The 18,968-nt window shown below is 34.2% G+C and overlaps 1 protein-coding gene across 2 annotated transcripts in view; it reads right to left on the bottom strand.

The window, feature by feature from the left end:
• Nucleotides 1–18,968, bottom strand: part of LOC129006013 (beta-1,3-glucosyltransferase) — a 130,310-nt gene that overhangs the window by 19,822 nt on the left and 91,520 nt on the right. For both annotated transcript variants that reach the window (XM_054400849.1, XM_054400857.1), the window contains 5 exons: nt 17,546–17,622; nt 15,268–15,379; nt 4,735–4,865; nt 3,792–3,957; nt 152–287 (listed from right to left, as the gene is read on the bottom strand). In XM_054400849.1, the coding sequence (XP_054256824.1) occupies nt 152–287; nt 3,792–3,957; nt 4,735–4,865; nt 15,268–15,379; nt 17,546–17,622 (622 nt within the window). The remainder of the gene's footprint in view (nt 1–151; nt 288–3,791; nt 3,958–4,734; nt 4,866–15,267; nt 15,380–17,545; nt 17,623–18,968) is intronic.

Genomic DNA, 18,968 nt, shown 5'->3' with positions numbered 1-18,968 from the left:
CCCAAAGAATTGGTGTACCAAATTTCAGCCTCCTAGGTAAATGGGAAGTGGGAGATTTAGTGATGAGTGAGTGAGTCAGTGAGGGCTTTGCCTTTTATATATTTAGATACTGGTACCTAGTCACTTATTACTAGGTTGTGTGTTTTTTTACCTTGCACATCACTAAAAAATTCAATATTGGAAGCATCTTTTCCCCAAGTATTTTGAATCACAGGAACTCTCTCTTTGTGGAATTTAAGGCACGTTTTTACAGCAAAAAATATATCTTCATTAGGCACTGGCTCCCCCTAAAACAATATGAAATGTGTTACAGTAATCTATTAAGATATTAAAAATCCCAAATGTTTTGGGGCTATACTGCATTTACACAGCAGTTCACAATGTAAAAAACCCTGTTAATTGAAATAAAACATACCTAATTTTAGTATGTTTCTCAAAACTCATCTATATTGTGTAGTATGATTCTATATACTAAAACTTCAGTAAAACTCTTGCTTGATTCTTGATTCCACTGTCCAGTTTGAGTTGTATCATGTTTTTTGGTTTTACCATTAATTTATAATGAACGATGATTGAATATTATAATATCAACAAATGTTAACCATGATGGGTAGTTGTTGTTCCAAGTTGTTTTCTTTGTTCTCATGGACACAAACAATTACTTCATTTTATCCTAAAGCAAAATCATTACAATTGATTGAAAGCTTTAGAGGGAGTATGGTTGCTAAATAACACTTGGTATACGGAATAAATAAGTATAGATAGGTTCATTACCACACAAAAACACAGTACAGGAAATATAACAAAGCTATACACTAGATATTCTAAGCAACTATATTACTATAACATACTATAACTAACTATAAGCTCCTATATTACGAAGCCTGCGTTGTTACTACAAAATCGCTTTAATCACTCAAAATTATGTAGATTGTTCAGTTAGTAGGGTAATATGATACAAAGGTTAAACTATGGTCTACATTGAGCTCCTGTCGGGACCATGTTAGCTACCTCAAACCTGAAACCATTGTCATGTTTTTTACTTTATCCACGATTATTCTGATTTACAATATGTGACAATAAGACTTTTCATAGAAGCTAAAACGACATGAACAAAAATGTATAAAAATATACTCCCACTAACTACATAAAACTGTCTTTGACTGGCTTTTGGAAACCCAATTCCATTCTTTTCTACAATTTCAATAGCGGTCAATCATCCACAGAAACATAATAATACCCCCGCCGCAGCAAACCTGCAGACTAAGCGAATTTCCATTTGCCTGATTGGATTTACACTAAAATGTCTCCTTAAAAATATCACTCCCTATTTAAATAGCATTGGTTTAACGAGTACTTAGGTTTGCTGCAACAGGGAGAGTAAAAAGGTTTTTTTTTGTAAAATATTAATAGTTTAGTAATAAATGAATGCATTTTCCAAATTTTATCAAAATATGTTCATAAACAAGCAAACTACAACAGTTTATTTATTCTCCATAAGAATAACATAAGAATTTTAAATTTACAGTTTTTTGGAATTTTCTCCGTAACCATTAGGCGCATAATAACGCTTCAATATACTAAATTATTTGTTTTTTTTAAGCTCTACAAGTTGGTTAGGAAAGAAATTGCAAAATTTTGTGTTTTTAGGGTCAAAAATGGGAAAACCCAATTTTTACCCCATAAAACCCTGTTCCCATAGTCCGATTACGCTGATTCGCGAACTCGTTAAAATAAACTTAGGTTTACACGTTTGTACCAAACTTCATCAAAATCGGATCATTTTTGCTCGAGTTATCGCGCTAACAGACACATATATAAATATATATATATGAATTTGAACGGATGGTGTTTTTGGTCTCTAGGGACCTCAAAATGAAAAAGTAAATCGGTCCCGGGTCCAGGTCTTACCATGAGTACTATGGTAATAGCTTGTTCCCTATATGGGAAATTCGCTAAAAGTGTGTTTTTGAGTAAAATATTGATAGCTTAGTACAAAATTAATAAATTTGCCAAGTTTGATCAAAATATATCCATAAAAAAGCAAACTACAACATTTGACAATATTCTCCATAAGAATAACATGGGAATTTTAAATTTACAATTTTTTTAATTTTCTCCGTTACTAACAATCGAACAAAAATACTTTTATATACTAAATTATTTGTTTTTTTAAGCTCTTTAAAAAGATTTAAAGAGAAATCGGGAAATTTTGTGTTTTGAGGGTCAAAAGTGAGAAAAACCAATTTTTACCCCATAAAACCCCCCGTAAAGCCCCGTTCCCATGGTCCGATCGTGCTGGTTCGCGAACTCATTCAAGTTTATCCCGCTTTACACCTTTAAACCAAATTTCATCAAAATCGGACAAAAATTACTCAAGTTATCGCGTTCACGGACGTATATATATATATATATATATATATATATATATATAAGTCTATATATATATATATATATATATACATATATAAAAATTTGAACGAATGGTGTTTTTGGCCTCTGGGGACATCAAAATGAAAAAGTAAATCGGTCCCGGGTCTAGGTCTTATCGTGCCACCTACGATAATAGCTACTTCCCTATAGGGAAATTCGCTAAAAGAACGTGATTCATACTTTATGATAGCGTCAAGGTCAAGTTTACTTCTCAACATTTTCAACCACTATGACGAGACAAATCATCACATACGAGTGCAATCAGGCTAGGATATTAGTGGTTGAGAAAAAAAAAAACAAGGCACTGGTTTCAGATTTGAGCTAGCTCGCTTGGTGGAGCTCCATATAGACCTTAATCGACAGACAACCCTTGTCAATCAAAAATACAATTTTATCAAGTGTTGCCTTTTGATACCACAACAACACTATAATAGACTAGTGGTCGAAAACTCGACCAAAAATATGTAATGTAAAGACTTCTCTACTTTCACTTCACACTGTAAATAAAACATGTGATTGGAATGTCTTTCATTTGTCTAGTAGTTGTCAGCAGTTAGTTGTGTAGTAGTATTGTAGTTTTCTGTTTATATTTCGCTGTTATTTCGTCACCAGCATGGCAACCTATAAGGCCCATGTTATTTTTTTTATTCATATTTTGTGCTGATTTTTTAGCCTATTTTAAATTATAAAAGGTTTCTACACATCTACAGGAAATAGTATATTACGTTACTAGTCCTGAAAATCAGTGTTTACCGGACGAGTGTGGTCGTTCCCGTGCGAGACGAAGTCGAGTACGGGATTACTATACGAGTCCGGTACACACATTTTGGACGAGTTACGTACGATAGTTTACGCCATACTACTAAATCTGTACAAATCCTTATATATTTCCACCAACTAAAGGACTAAAAATCACTAGTCTTAATCTCTAAGAGAGGTTATGTTTTTGTTTATAATATTCATTCATTGTCACCTAAAGGGTTCTGTGCCTAAATACAGTATAATCAGCTGATTGGTGTCCGGCAAAACTCATTACAGTACAGTAGTACGCAATGAAACCCCATTTGAATAAGCTGGCGGCAAACAGCTGTTTTCTGGACTACATCCTTGCGTGGGAAGTTCGTCAAAATAATGTAGTGTGGCGTAAATATCTTTCTAACAGTATGCATAGATTTTCCCTGCGAGCTGAAAAAAGGTTTTAAAGAAACATGCTTGCCTATTAATATATATGTTTTACATAACAATAGATTTATAATTTAAAAGGTTTTTTATCAAAGTCTGTAACAAGTTTAGATTATTTCCCTCTTGCACTCATATAAAGTATACTTGCAAGAATTCTGACTGAGCAAATCACTTACACAAGAGAGGAAAGGTAGCGGGTATGAGGCACATCGTGTGTGGTTGTTCTCTAAACAGAACTCCGACGGCCAGCTCAGCATGGCTGTGCTGTTAACCATCTGTGCCAGCTCATACATCGCATCTATTGAGAACCCGGTCTTGGCATGTCTCGGAGTATAGTACAGTCTGGAATATTTACATTTCTAAACTCCACTATGCTACCAATGCTTGGTATGATAAACACTGAGAAAGAACATCTTGGCATGACTCTTAGTCCAGGAATCTAGTAAAACTCTGTGTTCTTACTTTTTTGGCAGATTTGATCAAATTTTAAATGCAAGGTTTCTTAAAATTATGGCTACAAATTTAGAACAATATAGCTGTAGAAAATGTTACACCTACACACAAATTATTGATGTGTATAATATATTATTGCTACGGTCAATATGTGTACATTGATTTGATGGAGGTGTTGTCTGTTCTTATAAACCCTTTTCAATTTAATGTTGGATTTATCATTGAGTTACTCGACCCAACACCAGTAATCCACTGGTTATCCAGTAATCCAATACTGAAGACAGACAAGGTATGTTAACCTTCAATTTATAATATGACAAGAATTTTTTAAAATATTATCATGTTCAGCAGCTAACTTTATAAAAGTTTAAGTGGTTTTTGAATGCAAGTAAAATAGTAAAGGGTTTTAAATACTGTAAACACTAATATTACATACTCTTATTAATAGGTCTAAAGAAGAGAATATCTTAAAATCACTAAAATCTTATGAACTTAAACATTGAAACTTTAATTTACTAGAAATCTCCTCAAACATTTCAAAACCTAAAAATGTGTCAGTCTTGTGCGCAGTTCATACGCAAGACTGTAAACTTGTATCTAGAACATAACATTTTGTATGCATATGGGACGGAAAAGACTTTGGTATAATAAAATGGAAATATTTACTTTTTGAGCAGAGCAGCAGACATGGCAAATCCAGCAGCCAACAGTGGATACTGCATAGGCTTGGGGGAGAACTGAAAGTGATGTACTATTGTAGGCTCTGCGTCTTGCAATCCATGACCGAGCCACATCTCCTGCAAAAATATTACAACTGATCATTATGGATGGAAGAGACATCAAGGACAAAGTGGAACTTAAAAAAAAAAATGAAGAGTAACTTTAGATATAAATCAAATAAAAAAATGCAATAGCTTAAAATTACAAAAATAAAGTAGACTATCTAGTTAGGCCAGGGATGAAGTAGTATTTGAATAATTAGTTAAACAGGGTGGTAAAAAGTCCCTGGACAGTTAAATATTTTTAAAAATAATGAAGATAGAGCTACAATACTTGGTACAAAGTTACAGGGCATAAAACTCTATTTTAACACATATTCAGTGATCCAATAACTCTTCAGGGGGACGGCCCACAAGGAGTCGGAAGAAAATCTTAAATGGAAGCATAGGTCAATATGCACATCAAATTAAAGGTCTTTTTTAGTAGAATACAATGCCGCAAACCGCACTTCAAAAAGTTGATCCTGCGCAAAATGACAGTTGTTCAAAGATTCATTTAATTAACATTGCTATTATACGCTTTCTCCTCAGGGGGCACAGCCCTAGGAATCGGAAGAAAATTGTTAACGTAAAAATAGGTCGATATGCACATCAAATTAAAGGTCTTCACTTGTAGATTACGATGCCGTAAATTCAAGCTCAAAAAAATGCCTGAGTAAAAAATGGCAGTCGTTCAAAGATTCAAAATGGCGGATTCAAGAAATCTTTGAACATCTGCCATTTTGCGCTGGATCAACCTTTTGAAGTGCGGTTTGCGGCATTGTATTCTACTAAAAAAGACCTTTAATTTGATGTGCATATTGACCTATGCTTCCATTTAAGATTTTCTTCCGACTCCTTGTGGGCCGTCCCCCTGAAGAGTTATTGGATCACTGAATATGTGTTAAAATAGAGTTTTATGCCCTGTAACTTTGTACCAAGTATTGTAGCTCTATCTTCATTATTTTTTAAAATATTTAACTGTCCAGGGACTTTTTTACCACCCTGTATACTGTTAAGAAATAGATGGTATTATACTAGGGATTGACAAGTTCCAACATTTCAGGAAAAAAATATTCCTGATATTCGGGTAGGTTTAAGTTAACTTTAATTTTGGATTTTCTGGGGACAAAGTTTTTCTTAAATGTCACTAATTTTGTCACAACCGAGGGGGACAATGATGATGTCTCTGTGATCACAGGAGATCACACTACCTCATCTCAGCTGTCAAGATGTGCAGGATGCCATCAAACATTTAAAATTAAATACACTACTGGTTAAGATCTGATTTCACAAAGCAAAAAATACAAACGTTATTATAGTAGATATACCAAAGAGATATGATTTGGCATATTGGTCTTGTGTAAATAAGGAAGAAACAAGAACAAATAAGCGTCTCATGGAACTAAGTGAAAACTATTGTAATGTCTCGGTGATCAAAGCAAGCGAAGCTGACAGACGTTTGTACACCCAACACGGGTAACACCTCAACCAGGATGGCAAGAGATGGCTATGTAATCTAATAGCTGAAAAAATGGCTTCATCACTGTCTGGTCCAAGAGGATGCCTGCAGTTAGTGGAAGAGCAACCGCCTCCTCCAGGAACTGAGTCTCTGTCGGAAAACTCGACCCGTCTGAAACAACCCAATCAAGTCCATCACCATCTACGAGCGCAGATGAACGCATAGATATTTGTCGGTCAGAATCACTAGATGTGTCAAGTAAGCCTAGTTTTAATAATCCTTCTATTGTAAATAAAAATGAGGATGTTATAGTGTTTAATGTAGCTCACTGGAACGTGCAAGGCCTCACAGGCATTGGTAAAGTTGATGAAATAATAAGCTTAGATGACAGTTTTGATTTAAGTGCCCTCTGTATTTGTGAACATTGGGTTGGAAGTCACAATCATTTATCAGATATGACTATCCCTGGATTTGTATTAAAAAGTGCTTATGTAAGACAATCAGAGGAGAGGGGTGGCACAGCAATATTTGTCAAATCACACTTTAAGTATGAAGAACTAACCTTTCTCGTGGATTTATCAATCAAAAATGTCTGTGAGGTTGCCGCAGTTTTATTAAAGATGTTAATGTTATATTTTTAGAAATTTATAGAGTACCTGATAACAAAAAAATTGAACTTTTTATAGAATGTATGTATAATGTATTTAATCTTTTAAGTGGTAGAAATAAGACTAATGTCTCAATAATTTTATGCTCTGACTACAATGTTAATACTTTGTTGGGTAGTGTCAAAAAATATGTTGTCGAGAATTTATTGTTAAGTTTCAATTAAAAAAATACAATATTTGAGGTCACTAGTACTTGTGGTGGTAAGGATGGCACATATTGGCAGCAGCTGTTTTGGCTGCTGTGTATTTTGCACATATACAAAGCCACCTGTCATATGGTATAGGTAGTGTCATGGGGTTATGACAGTAATACAATAAAATTATTGCGGCTTCAGAAGAGAGCCTTAAGAATCATGTTCAGTGTTAATCGTAGGACCCATTGCAAACCACTTTTTAAGAAACTTAAAGTAATGACTGTTCCCTCTTTGTTTATATTGGATTGCTTAATGTACATTAGAACTAATTTAGAGCAGTTTCAAACTAATAGCTCTGTTCATAACTACTTTACTAGGCAAAACAATTATTTAAGAACTGACCAATGTAACTATCAAAGGACAATTAATTCAACTTTTGAGCTGGGTAAAAGAATGTACAATAAATTACCGAACCATGTAAAGCAGCTAGATTTAATTAGATATGAGTCTTATTTGAAGCGACTCCTCCTAGAATTAAGTGTATATAGTGTTGAAGAATTTGTTAAATATTTAGATGTTTATTTGTGTCATAGCTAGTTGTATTGTTTCTTTTAGAAATGTAATGACGATGCACCAGTTTGATGTTACCTGCTGTAACCCATAAATGTTATGTGCAAATAAATACTTTGACTTTGACACAATATTTATTCAAAGGCTGTTCCAAGCTCTTAGTTAGGCCTCTAGAATAATTAATCATACAATTTATGTTCACAATCTATTTAAGATTAATTTTAAATTATAGACTTGTATTAGTGTTGTCTGTACCAAAAAAAGAATTGAGATTATTATACACAAATATTTATTAAGATACCTCTAAAATTACAATTTAATCAACCAACATGAGTCCAGCCCGGGAAGCAAGTCAACACAAATTTACTAAATTTTACTAATTAAATATCCTTGGGTCTGGACTTGGGAGCTCAGTTAAACACATCATTTCTTGATTTGGCTAAAGCTAATTTGTCCAAGAAGCTTAAACAGTTTAAATGGGTTATTGTATTTAAAAAGTCTTACATATTGAATAAAAAATTTTTTTTTAAATCTTGGACTTTCCTCTGCTATATTTAAAGTGCGGTACAATCAGGAATAACACAGAGATACAATTTTTAGGGGTATTCCTTTTTACAATATCTACTAAAGGTGGGTTTTCCTAGTTGCGGGGTATATGCCACAGCGGGGTGCGGCGTTCAATGACTTTTTAGACCGCACCACAGGCAAAGATGGGCTAGTGTTTTCCTAGACTTTGCGGGGTACAGACTCAAGTTTCAACAACACAAGCTCCTCGCTATCCTGTTGCGTACTGTGACATAGACTCCTCTAGAATGAGTCAGCGCGTCCCGCAGTCTGAACCCCACGGGCAGGGTGCGGCGTTCGATTCTTAGGAAAACACTCTTACGTATCACTGTGTATTGTGTGCTCTGCGGACTCCGCAGGTTCAACACCGCACCCCGCAGCTAGGAAAACCCGCCTTAATTAAAGAAACTGTAAAAGTATTTTTAATTGACATTCACTTCTATTTGCCTACGATTTAACCATTTTTAAACATATCAGCAGTTTAGATTATGCAAATAGTTTACAGAAAGATATTGATAATGTATATGGATGGAGCGTAGCAAACAAAATTACTTTTAATGTTTATAAGTGTCCACTCATGACTTTTACCAAAGCTCAATTCTTTTATATACAAGATTACTTTTTTATGGGAATTTAATTAGTACTGTAGAGTAAACAGAATCAAAGATTCAAGTGTTCACATGAATTCAGCACTACCTTTTATCTTTCATATTGAAACATGCAATGCTGTTGCTAGTAAAATGATGGAGTTTATTTTTGAAATAAGTACAAATTTGAGAAAAATTGAAACTTTAATATGCTTTATCATTTGCTGGTCAGATTCAAATTAAAAACTTGCTGGGTAGTTTGGAAACCATATTATTTAATGTCAGCTTAAAACGTCCAATGGACCTAATACGTTTCATTGGACTACACTTTGTTGGTGCCAGCCAGATTATAGCACAACTACTATATGCTGAAACCTAGGGCGCAAGAATACAACAAATGTAGGACTAGATGACTCAAGGTAACTATACTTTCTTCACAATATTTAGGCGGTTTTAGGGGAAGAAATATATCCCCTTCACTTGACCCTTACCTTTAAATTAATAGCTCAACAGCTGATTAAGCAACATACATTAAATACAAAAAAGTGGTGGGGGGACTTGCCCTCAAACCGCCTAAATATTGTGATCAAAGTCTAAACCATATTAGTGTCTTAACCAGCTTAGGAAAATCATCCACATCTCACAATATTAAAAATAAAAATCAAATCAAACTACGCTCTACAATTTCACTTGAGATCAATTTCCCTACAAAATTACCAGCAAGATAAACCAGCTTATAGACAATGTCTGTTAAAAATATAAAATAAACACAAAATGTGTTTACTTTTATATGCAATCTTTTTCAGTTGGGTGAAAACATTTATCTATCTATATACTATTAGACTATAAAGAAGAAGTGGTGTCTGTCTGTGTGTCTGCGTGTTACTACTGACTAACTACTGAACCAATTTTCTCAAGTTGGACAAAAATAAAGCTACAGCTCCGAGGATACATATAGAAATATTCCCCCTTCAATATTGACCTAAGGCACTGCCCCATGGGCTTTCAAAAAATCTGAGGTGAGAGATTTGAAAGTAAAAAAATATTGATTGATGGTATCCATTGTAACAAAGAACAAACCTACAAAGTTTAAAAATGTAAACAAGCAGAACTAACTGTCAAATGAATTTTGATTTCACAATTCCACACAGCGGGTTCAAACATCTATTTATATAATACAAAGATAATACGCTAAGTATTAAATACTGCACGAATATTAGAAAAGAAACTGTATGGATCATAAACATAAATAAATTATGCCACGCGCCCTAGTGTTCCATCCAGCTAACAAAAAATTTAGATCTCAAACAAATTATATTGCACTAAAACAAACCCTAAACTTTAAAGACTGCTCTAAAAAATAAATAAGCACATCTAGTTTTTTACTATGCATATTTAAATAATCTGTCATGTTCTTACCGAATAAAATGAACGTGTTAATGATTATAGCATTACACACATAGTTAATAAATTAACCCTACATATTTAATTTCTTTTTTATCCAAATGCTGAATTTGTGTCATAAACGCTTCCGAATGTTTACACTTGTTACATTAAGCAAATGGTATTATACCAAAAGCCACTCTAGAATGTTAGCATTGGCTGCTAGACTTGAAAAAAATTAAAACTTAATTTCTAAAAAATGAAATCATAAACTAAAATTATGGCTTTGACATTCCCTAGTTCTCAAAATTATCTTTCTTTCAACACAAAAATCATGAAAATCCCTCAAGTGTGAAATTCAGAATCGTGAAATAAAAAAACCTTGTCACGTTTTAATGATAATGATATCCATTCATAATATAAGAAAACCAAGTTGTCAGAGCTGTATAGTGTTGCAAAGGATTTAACAGTGTTTATCTAGCTAGGTAGCTAACACTGGGGATGTGCGATGCCTTCAAAGTTTAATATTTGTGTTTGTTGAGTAACGTCAGCTTATGAATATGTCATAAGTGCAAACAGTTGATCATTAAGCATTTTATATTTATTACCGTATCCACTATGTTGGGCAAAATTGAACGAAAAGATAACAAAATGCTGGCCAAAGAAACTATTTTAGAAAGCAGTTTAGGGATTGTATATTACGTTGGGTTATTGATTCTTTATTGTTATTATTTTTTTTTTTTTTTTGCTAAAAACTACAGATATAAGAACATATTTTTATCGGAAATTCAAATCTCCGACCACTGAAATTTAAAAAGAAATACACAAAGTGTACTCAAAATACAATACAATACAATACAATACAATACAATACAATATTCTTTATTGTAAATTCGTCAAGAATTACAATAGTGTCAATACAATAGTGAATTGTACATGTTAATTTTCATAAAATTCCTTTATTGAGTAGAAGGGTCTTGCGATTAGCCACTTCTTCAACTCCTGGTGTAGCTTGTTGCCAGTCAGGTCTCTCAGGTAGTCAGGTAGATGGTTCCTCAGCTTGCAGCCGGTGTAGGAAGGTTTTTTCTCCCAAAGAGTTGTTCGGTGAACTGGTAGTGCAAATTTGGAGCCATGACGGGTGTTGTAGTGGTGCAGGTCTTGGTTTCTTGGGGGGTTTATTTCATTCACATACTTTATGGTTTCAAGTATGTAGAGAGACACCACTGTGAGGATTCCTAGGTTTGCGAATGCTAGTCTGCAAGTCTGTGGTGGGACAAGGTTGGCGAGGGCTCTTATGGCTTTCTTTTGAAGGACAAGAATTCGATTCATATTTTTTGTTGAAGTTCCTCCCCATACTGTCAAGCCATATCTAAGATGCGACTCTACCAGTGCGAAGTAAGCTGTTTTGGCCACGGAGAGTCCGCCTATGTAGTTTATTCTTCTGACGACATATATTCCAGTACTGATTTTTTTGCTTAAGTGGTTGATGTGCTCTTTCCATGTTAGTTTGTTATCAAGGATAACACAGAGAAATTTTGTGTGGTTTTCTATTGTTACATCCTCTAATTGAGGGACTATGTCTTTTTTCTTACTGAAATTCAGAGTTGTAGTTTTTGTGGGGTTTATTGCTAAGTCATTGTTCTTTGAGTAGAGGATAGTTCTATTTAGGATCGATTTTGAATTAAGGTAAAGGTTTTGGGCTGTGTTGTCCTTGATCAAAATGGTTGTGTCATCTGCATACATGATTGCAACAGCATTTTCACTCTCAATTTGTTTGGGGAAGTCATTAGTCAATAAGATGAATAGAATCGGGCCTAATACAGAGCCTTGTGGAACTCCTCTCGTCAGCTTGCTTTTTGAAGATTTGAAACTTTCTGTGACTTCATTTGATGAGTTTTTCAGTTCCACGACTTGTGAACGTCCCGTTAGGTAGCTTTTGAACCATTCTAGCGCAGAATTTCTTATACCGAGTCTTTCGAGTTTCTTGCATATCAGGTCGTGGCCCAGGCAGTCAAAAGCCTTACTGTAATCAAGGAAGATGGCGGAAATGTATTGTTCGTTTTCTATCTGGTCTAGGACGTACTCAATTAGTGCTGTTATGATACACTAATTACACAAACTATAAAATCAATTAGAGTGAAGTTTTTCTGGGTTTCTCCACCACTTTTTTGTTGTTTAATGTATGTTACAGCTGATTGGCAGTTTAAATAAATGATTGCTTATATTTAATATTTTACAGTAAGAGGTTAAACATGGTCCTACAAAAAAGAACCTACTAGCATTATTAAGGTGTTTATTGAGTTGAAATAAACTGTAAAATATTCACAAAGATTCAAACTATTCACTGGCTGAACTGAAACTTTGTAATTGTTTTTTTTTTTTTTTTTAGTATTTACAAAATCATTTTGAAAATCTGTAAATTAGTCTTTTTCATATGCGATTTTAACTTCTTAAAAATAGTAAAAAATTATTTTTGCTCCACCCACTGCAAGCTCCGATATGTCAAGAGCACAACAAGAAACAAATTTGTATTAGAATGTTGAGAGCTTGTACCAGAGGCATGTTCAGGAAGGCATGTTTAGTCGCCATCTTGAATTGACCGGGTAGAACCCTCTTAACCCAGTGGCGGATCTAGAACAGTCACAAGGGGGTGGGGGCGAACCAGGGGGTCTGGGGGGTTCGGGGGTACCCCCGCCCCCAAATAATTTGTGTAAATTAAGTCTCCAAAATGGCAGTTTTATACCATTTCTTTGTCCAAAGTTAGTGTGAAAAAGTATTTTACACAATTTATATGCACTACTGTATCACATGCAGTAGAAAATATATGCATATGTATGCCCAAGGGGGGGGGGTCGCCCCCTACAAGTTTACTCTCCATGTAAAAGTGTTCAAGAATCAAAACCACAAGTACTTTGATATTGAAAAAAATGCAGAGGCCTCATTTCCCTCATCTCAGAAAAATAAGGAAGATACAAAGTGGATCACAATAATAACTTATGAAAGCTCTTGAACATGCCATGAAGAAATATTAGGTTAATTATGTGAAACACTATAACAAAATCTGAGATAATGATTTTTCCAAAGAAATTGGATTACCTCTCATGAAAAAAATTTAACTGATCATCATCACCTTTAGGACTTAAGTTCTGACAGTGACAGTGAATAGAACACCATTGAGTAAGTTTAAGCTACAATCATGGTAGCATATATCATGGTCAATATGTAAATAGTTCAAACCCTATTACAAAAAATGTACCTTGTACACAATCATCCTTGTTGTTTTATGTATTTAGAAATGGAACAAGAGTAATTAGTACTTTTTATATTGCTGAGTATTATTTTTATTTTAGACCTTTACTGACATTTAGCCCTATCTAACTTTAACAAGTCAAGAATATGAAGCCTATATTTAGGGTGCAAAATTAAGGTCTCAATACAGTAGAGGATGGCCCATTTTAAAAATTTTATGTACCTTATAAAAAAATAATGTTTGAAGTACAAAACAAATCTGAAAATTACTTTAGTTAGTTATTGTATTTGTTGGTTAAACGTCTAATGTCTATATGACCAGTGGGCCATACGGAAAGAAATCTTTTTTCAATAGTTGTCAATAGTCAAACAATTATCAACCCATAACTACGAGGGATATTCCAAAAGTAAGGTGTCCGATTTGCTGTAACTAGTTTAAGTGGGCACCAAGGACAAAACACGCATGCGCGCCGGCTCCCGGCATACCTTGCACGTCAAGCGCCGCCATTAGCGTTGTTATTGTTGCTGTGTGCTGTTTATAGTGTTAGTTCACAATGTTTAAGACAATTGATCAGCCCGCTGATTGTAAAGTAGGGGCAGTGATACGGTTTTTGTCTGCAAGAAACGTTTCAGCGGCAGAAATTCACCGGCAGATTACTGAAGTTTACAGTCCTAACATAATGAGTGACAGTCAAGTGCGCAAGTGGGTGCGAGCTTTTAATGAAGGACGGGAAAATGTGCATGATCAATCACGGTCTGGCTGACCATCAGTGATTTCAGAAGATTTGGTCAATGCGGTTGACAAAAAATTCATGAATATCGACAATTCACTATTATTTAGGATCTCCACTTGTTTTCCAATTTTTCCACTACCTAAAGGAGTTTCTTGGCGTCAAGCGCTTCGACACTGATTATGAAGTAAAAGAAGCAGTTTAAATCTTGTTATCTTTGCAGGCAGCCGATTTCTACGACTTATGCATTCAAAAGCTTGTTGAACGATGTGACAAATGTTTAAATAAGTATGGAAATTATGTAGAAAAATAGACAAATATGCAAGGAATGTAAATTAAACAATTGTTTTGAAAACATTTGATTTTTTTAAATTGTTTTTCTTAACTGGACCTTACTTTTGGAATAACCCTCGTATATTCTGTTTTCTTGTGGTTAAAATCTTAATAGGCTAATCCTCTAGTCCCAAAAATGTTTACAGTAGTCAGTGGTCATGCAATGAGATGGTCTTTTCCTCCTATGGTCTTTTTCTTCACTCATAGTCGGGGAATAATAAAATCACTAACTATCTCAATCGATCAAAAAGTACTTTATTGTTTTACTACATGACCAATCCAGCAGTTGTAATTTTAGGTTAGTCAGTTTTCTGTGCGGGGCAATGTGCTCTATATAAGTTTATCAAACACTGGCAAAACCATCTTATGAGCAGTTCATTTAGCTCATCGATAGTTGTTTACCCAGAAACTTGTATATAGGTAAAATAAAAATGTTATGCTACCTCGGCTCAACTGTCCAGCTGTTGATTTAAAGATATGGTAAGGTGGAGGGGATAGAACTGCTTCTCCCTTACAACCTCCAAAATTTTGTGAAAGGAGTTTAGTTTTTGATACAGTGTAGTGTTGTTCTTAAAAGACTGATTACATGAAAGTACAGGACAAGCAGTAATAATTGTGATCTTTCACACTCACTGGCCTATGCCACTGGAAATCCTTCCATTGGCTGTCAGAATGACTTGTCATACTGGGTCTAATTAAAAAGATCATTAACTATCCATACACAATAAGTCATAAAACTGTAATGCTAAGTATATTTTACCTGGCTCGGATCATATTGAGAGAGAAATGATATCAGTCTTTCCAAGTTAAATCTAGTTCTTTCCTCACAAAAAATTATCCATGAAGTGTTGTTTTCATAATTTTTGAATAACCTAAAACAGAGAGAAACAGAAAAAATCAATAGTGTTCGATATTTATATCAACACTTGCTTTGCTTCAATCGCATTTCCTATCTGCCATCGAATTCCTAGACCCCTCTAAACCGCAATTGCATTTTTAAAAAGTGAAGCCGGCGATCGGCGTCTGTCTGTCCACGGTCGGCGTCCATAACTCACGGTTTACTCTGTTTCTCTTCTCTCGAGTCATTAATTGCCCATTTTACCTCTCTTTAACGTGTTTTTAGGCTATAGATTAATTCTATATGGCCTCTCTCTCCTCTATAGTACATTTTTAACAGTATATACATTTAATTCCCCTTTTGTTTGTCATTAAATTACTTAAATTGTGATCTAGTGTTTTCAGACTCTTCCAACCTCAAGACAGTGTGTGCGCGTCAGTGTATTTCTTCTAGACTTTCCGTTACGTTTTCATCGCGACTTCCGTGTATTAGTGAGCTCTTTGTGTTTAAGAACTTGGGTGCGTTGCGTTTTCCAAATTCTACAAAACAGAAGCACTCGGTCTAAGGACTCCGCCATCTGCCATCGCTCCACCATAGACTGTGTGACTTAATTAAACTCTTAACTAATCTCATTTGCCTCTCACAAGACATTCTATTCCATTTCGGGACCTCAAGTGCCCTTCAAATTGCAGATTCGCCATTTTCTCTAATTTATTATTTTCTCTTGAACTAGTATTTAGTTCTGGTCCTTCGAGTTATTAATTATTTAATTTCAATCATTTACGCCCCCAACAAATAGTTTAACTTATTTTGTAGCTTTGAAAATTTTAAATAAACCTATGTAAACCACTGAAAATAGCATTTTACAGGGTGAGTGAAAAGGAGCTTGCAAACCCTCTTACATTTTTTACTATTTCAGATATTTGAAACTGGATCGCGACAACCTTCTTTGATATTATGGGCTACAATAATAATGGTTAGTTTTAAAAAAATTGCCCTTAGGGGTAGTGGGGGTAGGGGTAGCTCAAAATGTTCAAATAGGAAGTGTAGTAGACTTTCATATAATTTTACACAAAATTAAAAAAATTCAATCGGACCACTACTGTTATACCAAAATGGCAACTAAAAATTACTTTTAAACCCCCATTGATAATATGGTAAACAATTATTATTATTTTATCAATGTTCGAAATTTGTATCAAGGCAACATTTTTTTAGTTCAGATCATTGCTAATAACATCCGTGGTGTTTGTAAACATTGCCTGGACAGTAATTGCTGTTATTAGTGGATTTCTGTCAGTTTTAAGACGAATAATTTTAGGGTGCCATTAATTTTGTTATGAGTGGTCAGATTTTTATTATCTTTATGTCAATTTTTGTCCACCAAGACATGTAAATGACATGAATGTTGACTATACTTCCCATTTGAAAACTTTTAGCTACCCCCAACCCCATATCTATTAGAGTATCTTTTTTAAATTAACCATAATTATTTTAGCCCATCATAACTAACTATGAAGGTTGCAGCAAACTGTTTTCAAACATCTCAAATAGTTAAAAAGTTACGAGGGGTTGCAAGTTACCTTACAGCCAGAAATATACAGTAATATTATGAAGAAGAGGAAGTTTCTGTTTGAGTATCTATGTGTTTTTTCAAGGTTATTGCAAATACTATTACTAATGGTATTATATATGAACCTGGCCACGTCAGTCTTTTTACGATAATTCTAGTACTTTGGACTACCCCCCAAACAAATTCTAATTTTAGAGCTGTAGATTTTAAAGTCAGGACCAGGTTACTTTGCTTTCTTTTAAAATTAATTAACATTCTTTTACAGAAACCAATTGCTAATCCAACAAAATTTAGACTTTGGTAGTATTGGAAAACTGAAAATGCCCAATGACTGAGCAGAGTCTAAAAATAGATATTTTATTCATAATGTCAAAAATAGAAAAGCCACAATACAAACATGGTGGTAATTTTTATATTTTTTAATTTTGTGCTATCCACGTAATCAAAAAATTTTTTTTTTTAGTTTAAGTCCCAACCCTCGATCTTCAAATTATTTAAAAATTAAAATTGACATTTGTTAGCTAACGTTAATAGTTAATAACCCAATGGCAACTCTGTCGAACAGACCTCAACTGTGCTGGATATGTAGCGGATTATCAGATGTCTGATGGGCTGGGATTTACTCACCAAGGTATCACAGGGGCGACAGTCCAAGCTCCAGGGTGAGGGAAGTCTTCATGAGTCAGATACACTTTGGGCCCTTTCTACAACCAAAAAACACAGTTACATCGAGTTGTAAAACATCTTATCTCAATGAAATATATTTTATATTCCCAAATATATTATTTGGATGCTAACGTCGCCCAGATTGCAAAAAATGCCATTTCACCATTTAGACAAAATGAATAAAAACAATAACAATCAAATAAAAACAAATACATACTTAATATGGTAGTTACAATCAGTGATTATTTTCTGATTGCAATCTGGGAGACGTCAGCCTATGACGGGAGTATCACAGGTTTTTTTCATTCCACCATGATTCCACATATACCCATTTTATCAACTTCATTTTTATGATTTTCAGTTTAAAATTAACCTAGACATAAAAATTTAACCTATCAGGAAGCAATGTTAATAGAGATACCTTTAGAATATGTTTTATAAAGTCCATCAAATATTAAACGTAAATCACGATTTAGTAGTATTTTTCTGAAAAGTTGACAAAGGAAAATATATGTATATTTAAATGTAGAGCATTTATTAATACAGATTTTAAGAACCATGATTGTTAATTAGATAAATAATAAATTGTGTCAGCAATCTGACACGTTTTTTCCAATTAGATTGTCGACAACTCCTATCATGGACATTGGACAAGCAGTGAGAGTAAATAAAAAATATTTTATGAGGGAAATAAAAAAAGTAGTCAAAAACCTTTGAACTGTAATTTTTACAGCATTAGGGATGTTGCCATTAGGGATGAGAATCTATAGTCAACCATCGATGTTCACCATTCATAGTAATATCGTTGTCAACCATCGATGTACCGATAACATCGTTGCGAAAACATCTATGTTTTTTTTACTAAAACATCGATTTTTTTCAGTTTTTTGTCTGCTTTTTGTACTCTCCAGTAATGGAAAACATCGATATCTCAATACTTGGCCAAAAACATCGGTATTTATTTGGTAAAAAAATCGATGTAACAAAAAACATCGCTAACCTACCATAGATGTAAAAACATCGAACATCAATAGAAAAACATCGACAATCGATGCTCATTGCTCATCCCTAATTGCCATTTTATTTTGTTTAGAGTTAAAAAGACCATTACATACAAAATGTTAATCAAAATCGTCTTAGCTGTTTTTGTAAACATCAGATTTTTTTTCACATTAGTGTTTTTCTGGGAAAATCACCATTAAAAACCTAATTTCCAAAAAGTGTAAAAATCCATGGAGATACCATGGATTTTGTACCCAGTACCATAGAAAACGTACTACTAAAACCCAGACATTAAGTATTTTGAGAGAGCTTTGCCTGTCAATCCGTAGGCAGCGCCACCAGCGTTGCCATGGACTCAGCATAGCAACGCTGGTGGCCCTGC

The sequence above is a fragment of the Macrosteles quadrilineatus genome, unplaced genomic scaffold (assembly GCF_028750875.1).
Source record: "Macrosteles quadrilineatus isolate MER2022 unplaced genomic scaffold, UCM_ALF_1.0 Scaffold_1__1_contigs__length_201487025, whole genome shotgun sequence".
NCBI lineage: Eukaryota > Metazoa > Arthropoda > Insecta > Hemiptera > Cicadellidae > Macrosteles > Macrosteles quadrilineatus.
This window is presented reverse-complemented; position numbering and strand designations above follow the sequence as displayed.